We start from the raw sequence: 17261 nt of genomic DNA, 5'->3' as shown, positions 1-17261 counted from the left end.
GGTAAACCAACTTCTGCCCTCGTACTTTGTTCTCGCGCAACATCTCCAGTCCAGACAACACTCCCTTGAGCCCATATGGCTGCTTAGACACCGGATGGGTTTTGATTTTACCCTGGTCTAACAAGTCCTGAAACACTGACTGCCATACCAGGTGATGCTTCATATCAATTGGTTTGGCGGGCACCTTCTGGGGTCCCATCGTGTATGGCTCTCCCACGACGTATACGCCATTGAGACAGTGGAGCGGACATCTCGCCGAGGGCATCGTAGTTCCTGCAGTGTGTGATACCGGCCTCCAGCTTTACTGGTCAGAGCTTCTGCACAAAACTGAGCCGAGGTAGCCATTGCGACGGTGTCAAAGCACAGCTTCAAGTTATCCCTGGTATACCTCCGGATCTCGGCCGCCGCATTAGGCTTGCTATAGTCAAACACCGCATCCGCCCCGAGTTCCTTGACCATGTCAAAATTGCTGACCGAGCACGTCGTGATCACCTCCATTCCGGATAGCTTAGCACACTGAATAGCCAAGGTACCTGTCGCGGTCGATCCTCCATAAATCAAGACAGTCTTCGGTGTAGTAGCGCTCCTCGGCTTTCCAGGCATTGGAATTCCAAGGTTCTGATATAGACTTTGGCCAACAGTCGTGTATCCGACCCCAACCGTACAAGCGTCCTCCCAGCTCATCCATCCCGGAATCTTGAGCTGCCCATTTCCCTTGGCCATGACATATTGGCCAAACGCGCCATCTTCAGGCTCGACGGCGTTGCATCCGTGTGTGAGGCCCAGTACCCGATCTCCCTTCTGGAATCTCTCGGGCACTTTGGGACCGACCTCCTCGACGATGCCGGCAAAGTCACAGCCCACGGTACATCCATCACTAGGCACTAAGTCGATATGTTTCCAGTCTGTCGGGTTGAGAGCCACTGCGTTATGGTGTGAGAAGAAGAAGCCGACAATGAGGGTCACTGAAGCAATGGAAAGAATAGGTGGATGATGTATTTACCTGTTACGGTTCTGACGAGCATGTAATCATCGCGCAGGCTGGGAATTGGTCGATCGGTCACCAATCTGGCCTGTTTCGGGCCTTGCGTTACCACTGCTAGGTGTGTGTTCAACTTTGCAACCATGATATATGTGGATGATGACGACGTTTTGCGCTAAATTCGTGGACTAAGAGATATTGGTCTTCAGGGATAGGATCGTTCCAAGCTTTAGGTAGAATGAACCTTTTCAACAACTATAACTTCGGAGTAACGAGAAAAGAGTGAAATAATGCCGGAGATATAGATAAGCAACGTCAAAGGCCGGATTCAGCCCATATGACAGATTCCAATAGTTACCCCAGAGGGGATGGTGTTAGCTGCCGAAGCTGCGGTAGCAGCTGTTGTCGAATCTTGCGGTGAGCTTTCTTGAACAGCTATCCACTGCAGGGTAAATGTTGGTGTGGTTGCAGAACCTTTCCCGCCATCACTGTCTTGTACAGTTGGAGGTGCCACTCTTGGAATACTCATCACTACTTACAAGTGATACACGAAGCGGACGAGTTGACATCTGTCTATCCGGGAAGTTGCGACCCAGAAGGTGTTCAAGCCATTCATATGCAGTTAGAAACATCGGATGCAATAAAGTATTCTTACTGCAGAAACTATGCTGGCACATATGACAGGTAACTGAGGAATTGCTGTTCTGGGACTTGTCTGAACATCCCGCAGCCTAGTGCGAACACTCACTTTCGTCAATTCCCATGAGTAAAGATACTTGAAAGAACATTAAAGAGAAAAGAAAGTGAAGATCCATTGTAGTGGGTCTAATTTGCCTGGTCAATGTAGCAGTAACGATAGTAGTAAGTGTGGATTTCTCTTCTCACAAGAGGAGTGACAGCCCATGTCATACCTGAAAGCTTGAGTCGTAATGGTGCCCCTGTAATGCAGAGCCTTCCATCCAACAGCTATTAAATGTTGGTTTTATCAGAGAACGATATGACAGATATCCATCGAACCTGTCACAGAGCCCGAGTAACTAAGTTTGGATAGCTTGCCCCGATCTGGAAGGTCAGTTTAACCCAGATTTGATGAAGGATCCACCCGCCCATGGTGAAGCATGTGACTGGCGGTAAATATGCCACTGCTACTTAGCTTACTCTTCTCTCTCTCTCTTTGTTTCTCTCTCATTACAATTCTGACTATCTGATGAAATTGTATTCGCGCATTTCCTGCTTCCTGCTTCTTGATCAGTTATGTATGATTCACTCCGATAGCTTGGAAGTCTACCTTTCTTCATTTTATTTCTACTCTAAATGAGCTGCGCTGGTCTGAAGCAGTATTTAGAGTAGAGTCTTGTCGCCTGCGTGCTGCATGGCGATGTGAGCCGAAACCCCGGAAGGCCTGCGGGGGATCGAGCACGAACAAGCAATATGCAGTCTCCAAGCTCCTAGTGTCAATTGCATTGAGATAATCCTGGGGTGCCCTTCTCGAGGCCTGGCCCCCTAACCCTGTCGATGGGGTCTGACTGGTTCAGCCCATCCGCCTGCATGGACTATAAGGAAGTAGTAAGTTCCCACGATGCAATGTCAAACTTTCCTGGTATAGCCTAGGTATATGGCTAGAAGCCTCTCTACTTAGTGTCTGTTACATTCATTGCTTTTTGGTTGGTAGTGAATGATTGTCCAAATGACCAGACCTAGATCCACAACTCTATCGAACTCAGTACAGGCACGGCTTCCAGGCCGGGACAAGAATACCTCTCGACTAGATCCCCAAGTAGGATGCTTATGACATTGCAGACCGCAAACACCCAAGGCATGGCCGGGACCGGAATAGATATTCTTTTGCGCACATTCTGAGAGGTTTTGTAAACAAGATCCACTGTCCTGATAGGTCCATAACTGTCGGGTGCTAGCGCGATACCTTGCAGGCTCGGTAGATATCCACTCTTCCGCTCGACGTAACTTTCAGACATTTCCCCCAGTAATTCTCCCCGACCAGAGCTGTTCCCCGAGCTTTAGCGGAGGTACTGTTGATCTTCGTATAATATCACATATCAGCCGTGTCATTGCTGAGACACCGCTCCCAAGGTACGGTGGGTGTGGCATTGACCTGATAGAGTGACCGGCAGTTGAGATATCATGTGGAAAAATGGCGTCGGGTTACAATGAGGGTCCCCCATTCGAGAGGGGGGGGAGAAGTCAAAAAATAGTACGTACGCGTGCATGAGGTCTAAGAAGGGTAAAACAAAGATTAAAGTGGCTCACCAAAAGTCGCTGCAGGGTGAGAGACGTCACGTTGACCAGCTACGGGCATCACTAGCCCAGAATAGTTACGCTGCCCGGAGATCTGTGCATCGCCCAGAAACCAAACATGTCTGGGCTCTCCTCAGAAGCATGGTAGTTAAGAGTCCGAGGTTATAACCACGAGTAGAGCTTCCGGTCTCCTCGAATTTGTCCGTACAATTTCCATCCCATCTTCTACTTGACCCCCGGGCAGCCACAAGCCCATTGACCCAGAGCAGACTTTGCGAGTCACCATGGATAAATCCAAAGAGCCCATTGCCATTGTTGGTAGCGCCTGCCGGTTTCCCGGAGGCTGTGATACTCCCTCAAAGCTTTGGGAGATGCTGAAGCAACAGCGTGATGTCTTGCAGAAGATTCCCAAAGACCGCTTCAATACAGACCCGTTCTACCATCCCGAGCCAACACACCATGGCACTAGCAATGCCCAGTTTTCATATCTACTAGAGCAAGACATAGGCGAGTTCGATGCAAACTTCTTCAACATACTCCCGAAAGAAGCCGAATGTATTGATCCGCAACAGAGACTTCTCATGGAGACTGTCTACGATGGCATAACCGCTGCTGGTCTACCTATGGAGACGCTGCGCGGGTCGAACACAGCCGTATACGTGGGCCAGATGTGCGATGACTGGCCTGGCATGCTCCAGACCCAGCTCGATGAGTCACCGCCCTACATGGCCACGGGTTCGTCGCGAAGTATTGTAGCTAATCGAGTCTCATACTTCTTCGACTGGCACGGTCCATGTATGAACATCGACACGGCATGCTCATCGAGTCTGGTGGCTATTCACGAGGCGGTTCAGACCTTGCGGAGTGGCCAGTCTGGAATAGCCGTAGCAGCCGGGGTTAATATTCTGATTTCTCCAAGTATGTGGGCACCAAAACTGCACCCATCCCCTGTTCGGCCCAACCGATAACCTAACGTTATTTCTAGTGTATTATATATCTGAGAGTAACCTCCGCATGCTATCCTCAGAAGGCCGGTGCCGGATGTGGGATGCTGCAGGGGATGGATATGGTCGTGGGGAGGGTATTGCATGTGTGGTGCTCAAGACGCTGAGTCAGGCCCAGCGAGACAATGACCATATTGAATGCATCATCCGGGAGACTGGCGTTAATCAGGATGGCCGGACCTCTGGAATCACCATGCCCAGCAACATTGCCCAGGCGCAGCTGATTCGTGATACCTACCGCCGAGCCGGGCTCGATGTACACAACCCGCTGGACCAGCCGCAGTTTTTCCACGCCCATGGCACGGGAACCAAGGCGGGAGATCCGCAAGAGGCAACCGCTATATATCATGCCTTCTTCACGAAGGAGACGGAACCAGAGCAGAAGCTGTTGGTAGGCTCAATCAAGACACATATCGGTCATACGGAGGGCGCGGCGGGACTTGCCAGTGTCATTAGCACTTCACTGGCCCTACAGCATGGACAAATACCTCCAAATATGCACTTTAATGAGCTCAATCCTGACATCCACCCATTCTACGGCGCCTTTGAAGTCCCAACCTCCGTCAAGGAGTGGCCGGCGCTGAAGCCTACGCAGGTGCGGAGAGCGAGTGTTAACAGTTTCGGTAAGGCAATTGCCGTTTTTTTATCAGTAGATAACCACACGATGATGCAAGAAGGCTAAAGCGCAAAAATAGGGTTTGGTGGCACCAATGCCCATGCGATAATGGAGTCTTACGTACCTCCGGAGACAATCATGTCCGCACCGTCTCAATCAACCACACTATACACGCCCTTACTCTTTTCTGCGAACTCAGTCACCTCTCTGCGGAAAATGATTTCCAAACATCGCGACTACCTGGTAGATAGGCCCGAAACCAGCCTTCGTGATCTTGCATGGACGCTGCAACATCACCGCTCAACTTTGCCTTACAGGAAGGCCATCACTGGGCGGGATTATGAGAGCATTATCGCCCAAATGGGTAGTGTCTTACATGCCGAGCCCGCGGACCTGAGTGTTCGGTCCACCCAATCGACTGAGCCTCGCCTTTTGGCAGTATTTACTGGTCAAGGTGCTCAATGGCCCCGGATGGGTGCCCGCCTGCTGGAGTCGTCGAGCTTTGTGCGCGATAAAATTGCTTTCTTAGATGAATGTCTCGCCACTCTCCCTGAAGATGACCGCCCGGATTGGAAAATTAGTGACCAGATTTTGGCCACAGGGGAGTCCTCAAGGGTCTTGGAAGCGGCTATATCTCAGCCTCTTTGCACCGCTGTCCAGATTGTCCTGGTTGATCTCCTTCAAGCAGCAGGGATCAAACTTGACGCAGTCGTCGGGCATTCTTCGGGTATGTTTGCAATATTCACCCAGTATAGTACGATCTATGCTAAGTGAAATTCAGGTGAAATTGGTGCAGCATATGCCGCTGGTCTCCTGTCAACCTGTGATGCTATCCGCGTGGCATATCTCCGTGGTGTCTGTGCCAAGCTCGCAGCTTCTCCAAGTGGTGCGAAGGGTGGCATGGCCGCTATCGGTGTGTCAGCAGAAGATGTGCAAGAGGTTTTTGATCAAGAGGAAATTCGGGAGGAAATCAAGGGCAAAATATCCATCGCGGCGCTAAACTCGGGATCTAGCATTACCCTGTCCGGGGATGAGGACGTTGTTCAGACAGTGGTAGACGTCTGCACTAGCCAAGGCAAATTTGCTCGTCGTCTACGGGTAGATACGGCTTATCATTCAGACCACATGCTGCCTTGCGCCAATCCATATCTCGAGGCTATGGAGCGCTGTGGTATTTCAGTCCAACAGCCTTTGGGAGACCGACCAACGTGGTTCTCCAGTGTTTACCGTGATACTATCATGGATGCCAACAATCTGACCCCCGATTACTGGGTTCACAATATGGTACAGACTGTGCTTTTCTTACCGGCCATCACCAGAGCTGCCAAGGAGATCCAGACACTTGACATCGCAATTGAAGTGGGCCCTCACCCGGCACTCAAGGGTCCTGCGTTGGATTCGCTAGGGGAGGTGCAAACGCAGATTCCGTATACTGGACTTCTTGGCCGTGGAAAGGATGACGTAGATGAGCTATCTACCGCTGTGGGATATCTTTGGACCCAGCTGGGAACGGGTGTGGTTGACTTCGATGGGCTGGAGAGCGCTCTTGCCGGTGACAAAGAACCTAAGACTCTCCTTGTCGATCTCCCAAGCTACCCATTTGACCACCAAAATCGTTACTGGGTGGAATGTCGCACATGGAAGGCTAACAGATTGTCAGACGCATATCCAAATACATTGTTAGGTTCATGTCTGACTACCACGAGAAGCCCCGGTAATGCACAATGGAAGAACATCTTGAAGCCAACAGAGATACCATGGCTACAGGGGCATCGACTGCAAAACCAGCTGATTCTACCTGCTACTGCATACATTGTCATGGCGCTGGAAGCAATTAAAGCGGTGGCTGGGGATGCTGCCATAGCACTATTCCGGTTGACTGATTTAGTGCTAAAACGCCCAATTGTATTCGACGATGACAGTTCCAGCATTGAATGTATCTCCAGTTTGCAAAACTTGGCCTTCAATGACTCGCATATCAAAGCCCAATTTACGGTTGAGTCAGCACCCCAAGGAGAATTGTCGTTGCGGGTAAATGTTGAAGGCTCCATAGAAGTCGAATTGGGCAGATCTAATCCCGAGAAACTGCCGCTACTCGAGCATGATGACTACTACAATATGAACGAGCAAAACCCCGGAAGGTTCTATTCGGAAATGAGAAACGTCGGCTATCAGTACTCTCCGCCCTTCCAAGGAATTACCAGCATCCAACGACGCCTAGACTTTGCTCGAAGCAAAAGATAATTCCGTGGGAAAGCCACGTTGCGGATCAGGTATCTAACATAATTGAGGGGTCTTTCCATCTTCTTACCCAAGACCGTAAGCATAGCTTTCTCCAGGCAGAAGGCATCGTGCTAGCACCATTCAGTCCTGCCCAAGCTCAGGACGATAATCAGCTGCTGGGCCACATAAAGTGGCTACCGGCACTCCCCAATGGTGCGAATACGGGGGATGGCAAGGCCTCCGTATCTCTGAATCCAGCAGTGACAGGAGATGTGGAGCGAATCTCCCTGTATTACCTGCGCAGATTGTGCGAGATGTGTACTCCGACGCACCGAAGCAAGGCGCTGCCACACCATCAGCAGCTGCTCAAGTGGGCAGCATCTGTTATCGATCGGGTCTCGGTAGGCAAGCACCCCTTCATTGCTAAAGAATGGATCTCCGACTCAGAGCAGCTCATTGAGCAATTGAGCTGCCGGTAAGTACACCTCGGCGACGCAATCCCTAGGGACCGTTTGGACACTAATTTTGATAACAGTCATCCGGACTCTGTGGAAGCAAAATTGGCAGCGGAGATTGGCCCGAGCCTTCCCGGCCTCGTTCATGAACAGGGCATTCTGGCGCACTATATCTCCATGAATGAGGAGGCCCCCACAATAAAGCGGGTCCATGAGCGTCTGGCCGATTTGGTCAAGCAGATCAACCACCGTTACGCGCACATGCATATCCTCGAAATTGGTATATCTACTGTTCGGCTTGGAAGACGACGCTAATATTATACAGGATCCGGAAACGGAGCCATGACTGAAATGATCGTTTCCTCGCTGGGGACCTCCTTCTCCTCGTACACCTTTACCGATGTGTCCGATAACCTCTTCAGTGAGGCCGAGTTTCGCTTCTATCAGTACGCAGATCGCATGATCTTCAAGACATTCGATATGTACCAGGCTCCTACCGCTCAAGGCTTTACCGCCGGAAAATATGACCTCGTTCTGGTAGGTAATGGTCTCCAGACGGCCAGGAACCAGGAGCAGGTTTTGTCCAATATCCGTCAATTGTTGAAGCCTGGTGGATATCTTATAAGCGCCAGTCCTCTCGCGGATGATTCATTGCGCCTCGGTCTTATCATGAGCGATTGCCCGGAATGGTGGAGCGGCGCTGATTCTGGGCGGCTAACATTAGACAGTTGGAACAACCTCCTGGGCCAATGCCAATTTTCTGGCATTGACACCTGCACCCCCGTGGAAGATGTTCTCCATGATATCCCGGTTTGGGCTGCGCAAGCGGAGGATGAACGTGTGCGGCTATTGCGGAATCCGTTGGGTGCATCAGTAGAGCTCCCAGAAGAGATGCCACCCTTAGTTATTATTGGTGGTAGGTCTTTGGCCACCGTGCAGTTAGTAGAGCAGATTGCTACTCTGCTATCGACCAAATTTCCAGTCGTGACTCGTCTTCATTCCCTCGAGGCCCTGATTACTTCGTCCATTCCATCCAAAGCTACCGTGCTTAGTCTCGCCGACCTGGATGGCCCAGTAATGAAGTTGTGGACTGCCAACAAGTTGGAGGCTTTGAAGTTACTTTGGAACCAGGCAGCAAGGGTATTATGGGTTACCAAGGGTGCTCGCTTTAGCGACCCGTATTCTACTATGATTTCTGGCATCGTGCGAGTGGTCCGAATGGAAAAGATAGACCTAAACGTGCAGTTGCTGGATGTGGATTCTATCAATCCGGGCACTGCATGTCTGGTGTGTGAGACGTTGTTGAAACACCAACTACTTCTTACTTGGTCGGCGGACAACTCCACTGAGAAGCTGCTATGGAGTTATGAGAACGAAGTGGCAGTAGAAGGCCAGCAGACTCTTATCCCGCGCCTGTATTCAAATGAGGTGGAGAATCTGCGGTTCAACTCTGTCCGTCGGCCCATTATGCACGAGGTCAACCCATTCGTGTCGACTCTACGATTGGCCAGCACAGGTGAATCTTACCAGTTGGAGGAGGTTTCGTCCTTGCGGGTTGCCGCGACACTGCCAACAATCCGTGTGTGCCAATCTATACTGCAGTTCCTCAAGCTTGGCTCAAATGGCTCTTTCATGCTCTGCATTGGCACAAGACAGGATGATTCCCAAGCTATGGTTTTGGCTTTGACTCAGTCTTCTGAGTCTCCAACACCCGTGGAGCCTGGTTGGGAGATCGAGTTGCCATTTTCCCCTGAGGTTGGACGCTTGGCTCTGATTACCGTAGCCACCCACATTGTCACCCAGCAGATGCTGGCTATGGTACCCAAGAATGGTACCCTAGTGGTTCATGAACCAGACGATTTGCTCCATGCCGCTCTTTTGGATGCCGCGGAGAAAGACCGGCTTGATGTGTGGTTCACCACTTGCCAGTCTGGCCGTAACTCCAACTGGACGTACTTGCACCCTGCCCTTCCCGCTCGCCTAGTCAGAGAAAAGATGCCTAGCGAGGTCTCTGCTTTTGTCAACCTCGAGGCCCCTAATGGTTTGGGTGCCCGCGTGGCAGATGCCATTGCAGGTTGTGTCCCCCCGCATGGCGTGCATGCCTCGGCGACTACGTTTTTCGCTAACCAGCTATACACCCGCTCGGGGATTGGGCCGGCTGTCCTCAGTGAACTTCTCCAAAATGCGTGGCAGTCAGCCTCCACGTCTAGCTTGGCCTTGGAGTTAATCGATCCTATTCCGCTGGGTGAGGTCTCGTTCCACAATCCGGTGAGAGAAGCCATCCAGCTGGTTGACTGGAACGTTCCCGCGGTGCCTGTTCATCTAAGACAACTTGACGCTGACCCAATTTTCCGCCGCGATCGAACCTATCTCATGATTGGTCTCACTGGAGAAGTTGGTCAGTCCCTTTGCCACTGGATGGCTCGTAAAGGGGCTGGTTGCATTGTCCTGGCAAGCCGTAACCCCAAAATTACTCCTGCGTTCCTTCGCAAGGCTGAAGATCTAGGCGCAACTGTTCGAGCGCTCTCACTGTAATATTTCCTATCTTCTCTGACTATGAATTATACTGATCCAGATTTTACGTTAGGGACATCACCTGTCGCGACTCTCTTCAACGCTGTCTCCGACAGATCAGGCGCAGCATGCCCCCAATCGCCGGTGTGGCTAATGGTGCCATGATCATGGAGGACGTGCAATTCGACCACGTAGAATTTGAGAGCATGGAACGGTCGATGAAACCCAAAGTGCTTGGGAGCAAATTACTGGATGAAGCTTTCTACGATACTGCTCTGGACTTCTTCATCATGTTTTCCTCGATTGCGGGCGTCGTCGGTAACACAGGGCAAAGCACCTATGCGGCAGCCAACATGTACATGGCTGGTCTAGCGCTTAATAGGCGGAAGCGTGGAGTTGTTGGCTCGGTTATTGCCTACAGTCCCCTCATGGGCTTGGGTTACATTGATCGCACCGACGAAACCATGGGTGATAAGTTCCTTTCCATGGGTGTCTCCCTAATGTCTGAGACGGATTTCCGCTATGCCTTCGCTGAGGCCATCAAGGAGGGTCAATCGAGTTGTCACGATCGTGCGGAATTGATTACTGGTTGCGCGCCAAAGGTTCTGAGTGATATTACTCGTAACCGTTACAGGAGTGATATTCGTTTTAGCCACATTAACCTCGAGCGAACCAACGGCCAAGCGGGTGCTGGCGCAGGGGATTCCTCCATCAGGGGCCTGTTGAAGCAGGCCGGTTCTATGGAGGAGGTCGAAGGGATCGTGCTCGGTAAGATTACTGCTAGTTTCTTTTACTGGACAATGAAGACCCTACTAACATTATGTTTATCTAGGTGCCTTTACTGCAAGACTTAAAACCCTTCTTCGAATGTCTACGGAACAGCCCCTCGATGCCAACAGCAGTCTGGTTGGACAAGGCATCGATTCTTTAGTTGCCATTGACATCCGCGAATGGTTTGACCGCGAATTGGAGATTGATATGCCGGTTATCAAGATATTGGGTGGCTCTTCCATTGTCGCTTTGGTGAAGGGTTGTCTCCAAGATATCCCAGAGACTGTACTCGACATCAGAAACCTAGATCAGTCAATAGGCGGGAAGCCAGCAGCACCAGCAGCTGCAACGTCTGGGGTCGAGTCAGCCATCCCTCTGTCAGACAGCAAGGACTCAATCTCGTCCAGCTCAGACAGTGAAAGCGTGGACACATCATCCCACTATGGAACCAGTGACACTGAGCCCGAAGAGGAGAGCACCTGCGAACCTTCGATTGACTTGGATCTGCGCCAGTCCACCATCCAGTCGGCCACCGAGAAAGTTGTTCCTATGTCCTTCAGCCAAGCCCGTTTCTGGTTCATGCAGCATGCCTTACAAGATCCTTCAGCCCTTAACATGGGCCGTTGCTGGCACATTGAAGGTGCCTTGGATCTGCCCAGACTGAGAAAGGCGGTCATCACGGTTGCGGACCGACATGAAGCAATGCGTACCCGATTCTTCTGGGGAGGACAGGATCATGACGTTCCTATGCAGGGAATTCTATCTCGGTCTATTGTCCAGCTTGAGACTAAGCGAATCACCAACAAGGAGGAGGTATACCGGGAGTTGGATGCTATGCGACACCATGCCTATGACCTCGGTGATTGGCAGCTTGTGAGAACCCGTCTTCTGACATTGTCTAACAGAGAACACTATATGATTATTGGCAATCATCCGATCACCTTCGATGATAGCAGTGCCTCGCTTTTGCTCGACGAGATGAATCAAGCCTATCTGGGACAGAGTCTACCTCGCCTTCCCCAAGAGGCCCAGTACTCTTTCTTTGCGGAAGCGCAATTCCGGGACTACAAAGAAGGGCGTTTCCAGAAACATATTGACTATTTCAAAGCCTTGATCAAAGAAGAAAACCACCCACTCGAACTATTTGCCTTTTCCAAGGCCCCAGTCAGACCAGTTCAAACTCAATACCGGTGAGTATCATCTGTGCGACAAAGGAGTAGTCATTGACCGTAGCATCTAGCACCCATCGATCGGATATGCGTCTCTCGTCGAAGCAGGCTTCTCTGCTCAAACAAATCTCACAGGATAGGCATTCGGCTACCTCCGACCTCTATACTGCCGTTTTGGGTGTGCTTCTGTTCCGTCTCTTGCCCAACACCAACCAGGTATTGCTTGGCATCGATGCCGACCGTAACGACCTGGCTCTGGGAAGATCCATGGGGTGCGCGCATAACACGTTGCCAGTCCGGCTGGAGAGGCCAGGCATTAACACAAAGCTTGGGCCTTATCTTAATACGGTACGAAATGCAATTGAGGGCGTTCTAGAGCATTCGGCGCTGCCTTTTGATGTCCTCATCAATGAACTCAAGTTGGACCGCTCAGCAAATGTTCCACCGGTGTTCCAGGCAATGATACAGCATCGCGTTGAAAGGCAAGATCAGGTTACATGGTGCAATGCTACCTGTAATCCAGATAAGTCCCTTAACTCTTGTACCGGGCTTGACCTTTACTTGGACATTACCGAAAACTGTGCGGGCGAGACTGCCGTCGGCTTGGAGGTGCAGCAAGGACTATACAGCCTGGAGCACGCAGATCTTCTTGTCAAATCCTTTGTCTATCTTCTAGAGCAGCTCACTACGAACCTCGATGTACCTCTAGCAACTTCTGAGTTGTGGCCACCCGAAGATATTTCGCGGGCGCTGGAACTTGGTACAGGTATATCATCCTTCCTTTCCTCTAGCCTTCTGAATACTAACTAACATCTCTCCATAGGCCCTGTAGCGCCTATGCAATGGCCACGAACTGTCGTTCATAGGATTGACCAGATGATCCAGCAAAACGGAAGCAATCTTGCCCTCAAGGATGGCAGTGGCAAGAGCTTAACCTACAACGATATGAGCCGCCGCATTGACTCGATTATCGCGGCTTTGCGCCAGGCAGGGACCCCGAAGGGCTCTTTTATTGGTGTGATGCAGGAGCCTAGTGTTGATTCGATTTGCTCAATGTTGGCTGTCTTCCGTGCTGGTGCGGTCTATATGCCGTTTGATCATCGTATCTCCATCGATCGGGCACAGGGTGCAATCCATAAGGCTAAACCGTTATTGCTACTTGTTGATCAATCTACGGTCGATAAGGCCAGATCCCTTCAAGCTCCCATGCCAAGGGTGTTGGATATCTCCTCAGTGGCTACACGCCAGCACATTCCGCGCACACCAAACTTGGCAGATGGTAGCTCGCCCGCTATTATTCTGCTAACCGGTGGCTCTACCTTTGAGCCTAGCCTAGTCAAGCATGCAAGCATCATCCCCCAGCTTGAGGCCTCTTCAATGCAGTACAACTTCTCGAACGAGAGACCACTAGTCGCGCTTCAGCACTCGGCCAATTCCACTGATCTGTCGCTCACGCAAACCCTCGATGTATTGTGCAACGGTGGAAGCTTGATCATCCTGTCCGCCAACAGACAGGGAGACCCCGTTGAGATTGCCAAAACAATGCAAGAAGAAAACATCAGTTACACGTTGGCGGCTCCATCCGAATACCAGAATTGGCTCAGCTGTGCAGCGGAACAACTTCGAGACTGTCCTCGCTGGACCCTCGCCATCACAACAGGTGAAATAGTCCCTCAGAAGCTCTTGCAAAGCTTCCGTGCTCTTGAAAGCCCGTCTCTCCAGCTTCTCAACCTCTACAGTCCGGCTGGAACATGTTTCGGTTCTACTTGGCAGGGTCTAGTTGAGTATCGCAAGTCAGACGCGAAGTCACCCGTCGCCGCTGGGTATGCTTCACCCAACCAGGCAATCTACATCGTGGATGTCGAGCTGCGGCCTCTTCCAGTTGGTGTCCCAGGCGAGGTGCTCATCGGGGGCGCTGGTATTGCTGATTGCTATGGCAATATGGATAGTACAATGAAGGAGAGGTTTATTGAGTCTCCCTTTTCTCAATGGGACAGCAACTTCACAAGCACCAAGTGGGAAACCGTCTATCGCACTGGAGACCGTGGTTACCTACAGAAGGACGGTGCCCTTATCCTGGTTGGCCGTTCAGATGGTGCCACTCAGGTCAATGTTCGCGGCTTCCAGGTTGATTTAGAAGAGGTCGAAAACGCCTTGATCGAGGCTTCTGGGGGTTTCTTAACTAATGCTGCGGTCACCCTGAGAGAACATGGTGAGGATCAATTTTTAGCTGCTCATGTTGTCTTTTCCAATCAGACGTCTCAGAAGAACTCCCAGGAAATGCTGTTGGACAACCTCTTGATGCGTCTGCCTGTACCAGACTATATGGTTCCTTCAGCTATTGTAGTCTTGGAGGAACTACCATTGGATTCTCACTCCAAAGTGGACCGAACTGCCATCTGCCAGCTGCCTATTGATGAATCTAATGTGGTGACCCCGACTAGCCGAGAAATGACATCTATGGAGGCCAGTCTTGCCGAGGTCTGGAAAGGTGTCCTTTCTGCCTCTGCCTCTCCGACCCTTACTCCCAGCTCTGACTTCTTTCAAGTTGGGGGTACATCGCTGCTGATTGTGATTTTGCAGCGCGCAATCAAGGAGCAATATAAGGTCGCACTACCAGTAACCGAGCTGGTGGCTACCAAGAGACTCGCTGATATGGCCCGTTTGATCGAGGGGAAAGGGGTTTTTGTCTAGGCGTCTTTACTCGGGGTGTATATGCTAGTGGATATATCTACCAAAGCCTGAAACGTAATTCTGAATGGCAGACTACTTGGCTATGAAGGTCCTTGCGCAGTAGAAATCTTCCGCTGTTATACCTGAATAGTAGCTATCCAGAATGTGTAACGCTTTGGGGCACAGATCCTTTATCGTGTGCATATCTTAGAGGTGGAGAAAGAGAGATAAGGATATGATGGAAGAATTTTCACTATCGTCATCATACAGAAACGGAAAGAACGGATGCCTGGCTGCCCGTTTCCTCGCTTCCCCCTTGGCTCGTTCCACTTCACCCTGCCATGCCAATCCTCTCTCTTCGAAGAGAGCCAACCCACCCCCAGTCTGCCCTATGTATCCTACAACGAACATGACCCAACCCAGTCCCGAACTACGACAAAACACAAAAAGAGAATAACATAAACAGTCTAAGAGATACCGGGGAGGAAACGCGACTTGGCTCAGCCCTATAAGGCACGCCAAGTGCGGAACCTCCTCGGGCCATGAGCCAATCAGGGCCGGGCCATCCCGCGCCTTCCGTGGAGCTGCTATTTTCTTGCTTTGCGTTTGCTTTTCTGGTGCCTTTTTGGCTTTTGCTGGGACTTTGCTTTGCTTTGCTTGACTCGCTCGCCGACCGACCGGATCGACTCGTTCCACCAACATTCCATTCCTCTCCCTCCCCTCTTCTCTCCATCCGGATTTCTCCCCCCTCTCCTCTCCTCCTCTCCTCTTCTCCCTCTCTTCTCTCCTACTCCCTTCTTTTCCTCTTCTTCCCCTTCCCTTTCCCTCTCTTCCTTCGGTCGCGTCTGGTGTCCAAACCTTCCATCCTGCCGGTTCCACACCCGCAAGAGGAGCTTGTCTCCTCTGGTCTTCTGACCCAACCACCCAATGCCCCCCTCGCAGGACACCTTATCTCCTCTGGTCTCGGACAAGGCCATCCATCATGAGGAGCATGAAACAAGTGACTTGCCTCCCTCCCGGGTCACTTTACTCCGCCAGCGACGGAAACTCCGTCTCATCAGCCCGGCGTGGTACCGGAACAGTTTACTGGCCAGCGTGGGCTTTCTAGAGTTCGCCAACGCGGGTGATTTCGCCGCTAATGTGTGGAACGATGTGCCGGTCCCGCTCTATGCGGTTATCTTCATGGCCATCGGGGGCCCATTAGCCTTGCTCATCAGTGTCGCTGCCCTTTGGGATGGCATCCTCAGTTGGCGAAATGTCCGCATTTTGCAGCAAGAACGACAATACCTCCATGCTCTGCGACTGCAGTACCTCAACCTGCCCCCTTCCGTCCCCGTCGATCAAGCCTCTGTCCGGCTCATTGACCGCCGCCTTGGCGTCAGTTTTCGCGAATTGGGCTCCGAACTTATCGATCGCGTCGTCATGGATGTTTTCCTGGGCATCGGTGCCCTTCTTGTCGGCACCGGTACAATAATGGCTATCTGGGGAGCTCATCGCCATGTCTATTATATCAGTAATCTTCTGTCTGGCTTTGTGGGAAACTCCTTCGCTGCAGCATACGGCGTCCTTAACGCCGTCTGGTCCCTCTACCTCATCTGGCGATTCTACGGACACGACCGTGCATGCACGCGTTCCTCCGCCATCACACCCTTTCGCGATCGCCTCCACCGTCGCTTCCAATACTTCCAATTACATTCGCTCGTTAGCGGAATCACAGGCCTCGTCGCAGGAGCAGCCTCCATGCTCACCTGCAAGCGATGGTGGGGATACGTAATGCTCATCCCCTGCATGATCTTCGAAGTAGGCTGTAACCAGTTCTGGCGAGTCCAGCTGGGCTACGACCGTCCCATTGTGACCGAGCAGCCCCACTGGGGCTTGATCCCCGATTTCAAAGCAAGCAAAGAAGATGACGAAGAGAAGGACAGCGTCCTCCTTGACACGCTGGCGTCCGTCATTGCCATGCAAAACGCCCTCACGCCTCATCCAACCGCTATGATCGACGTCGATTGGTCTTCCCTCGACTCTCTGCTTAGTTTCATCGTCCATAACCACCTCTTCGATTCCCTCTGCGGCTGGCTCGCGACCCATTCCTCCGTGCCCAAAGACTTTCATCATAATTTGTTCCGCCTCTGCGCGGACTATACGGAGATCACTCTGACGCTGGCAGACCTACGCAGTCTGCCTGAGATCGAACATCCCCGACTCTTAGACCTTGTTCGGGATTTCTTGTATACTGAGGGCCGGCAGGTGATGATCGGTCGAGAACGGTATTTAGTAGAGATGGTCGGGTATACCGCATGGAAAGATGGTTAGATTATTGATATGTTTTGCATTGCATTACATGAATTTGCGTTTGCGCTGATTTTATATTATGATGCCGTGACGATTGTGTGTTTTGTTGTATATATGCATGAGACAGCGTCATGGTTGCTTTGGCATACAGCAAGAAGAGAAGACCAGAGAAGATGATCGTGCCGGAACACGAGTCATGATGACGGTTAGATTTAAATGACAGTACTAATGTTTTCTTCCATAATTATCTTGCAGTTGTATCGTATCGAAGATGGACTGAGTAGTTGTCGGAATATGTTCATATGA

The 17261-nt window shown here is 51.3% G+C and overlaps 4 protein-coding genes across 4 annotated transcripts; 3 read left to right on the top strand and 1 right to left on the bottom strand.

Annotated features, from left to right (window-relative positions):
* Positions 1-159: 159 nt before the first annotated feature.
* AKAW2_40885S (zinc-binding alcohol dehydrogenase family protein) lies at positions 160-1127 on the bottom strand (the record flags this gene model as incomplete). Its single annotated transcript, XM_041689263.1, has 2 exons — positions 160-923; positions 1004-1127. 2 exons carry the CDS (start codon positions 1125-1127, stop codon positions 160-162), a joined length of 888 nt encoding a protein of 295 aa, XP_041542965.1.
* Positions 1128-3522: 2395 nt separating this feature from the next.
* On the top strand, positions 3523-7102 carry AKAW2_40884A (type I polyketide synthase; the record flags this gene model as incomplete). The annotated part of the gene is made up of 4 exons (XM_041689262.1): positions 3523-4156; positions 4224-4865; positions 4938-5585; positions 5640-7102. 4 exons carry the CDS (start codon positions 3523-3525, stop codon positions 7100-7102), a joined length of 3387 nt encoding a protein of 1128 aa, XP_041542964.1.
* A 293-nt stretch (positions 7103-7395) lies between these two features.
* AKAW2_40883A (non-ribosomal peptide synthetase) lies at positions 7396-14684 on the top strand (the record flags this gene model as incomplete). The annotated part of the gene is made up of 7 exons (XM_041689261.1): positions 7396-7556; positions 7617-7816; positions 7862-10067; positions 10124-10818; positions 10883-12011; positions 12062-12756; positions 12814-14684. The coding sequence occupies 7 exons, from the start codon at positions 7396-7398 to the stop codon at positions 14682-14684; spliced, it is 6957 nt and encodes a 2318-aa protein (XP_041542963.1).
* Positions 14685-15590: 906 nt separating this feature from the next.
* AKAW2_40882A (uncharacterized protein) lies at positions 15591-16976 on the top strand (the record flags this gene model as incomplete). Its single annotated transcript, XM_041689260.1, has 1 exon — positions 15591-16976. The coding sequence occupies one exon, from the start codon at positions 15591-15593 to the stop codon at positions 16974-16976; it is 1386 nt and encodes a 461-aa protein (XP_041542962.1).
* Between the last annotated feature and the right edge of the window lie 285 nt (positions 16977-17261).

The sequence above is a fragment of the Aspergillus luchuensis genome, chromosome 4 (assembly GCF_016861625.1).
Source record: "Aspergillus luchuensis IFO 4308 DNA, chromosome 4, nearly complete sequence".
NCBI lineage: Eukaryota > Fungi > Ascomycota > Eurotiomycetes > Eurotiales > Aspergillaceae > Aspergillus > Aspergillus luchuensis.
Note: the sequence above shows the minus strand (reverse complement) of the source record. Positions and strands in the feature narration are given on the sequence as shown.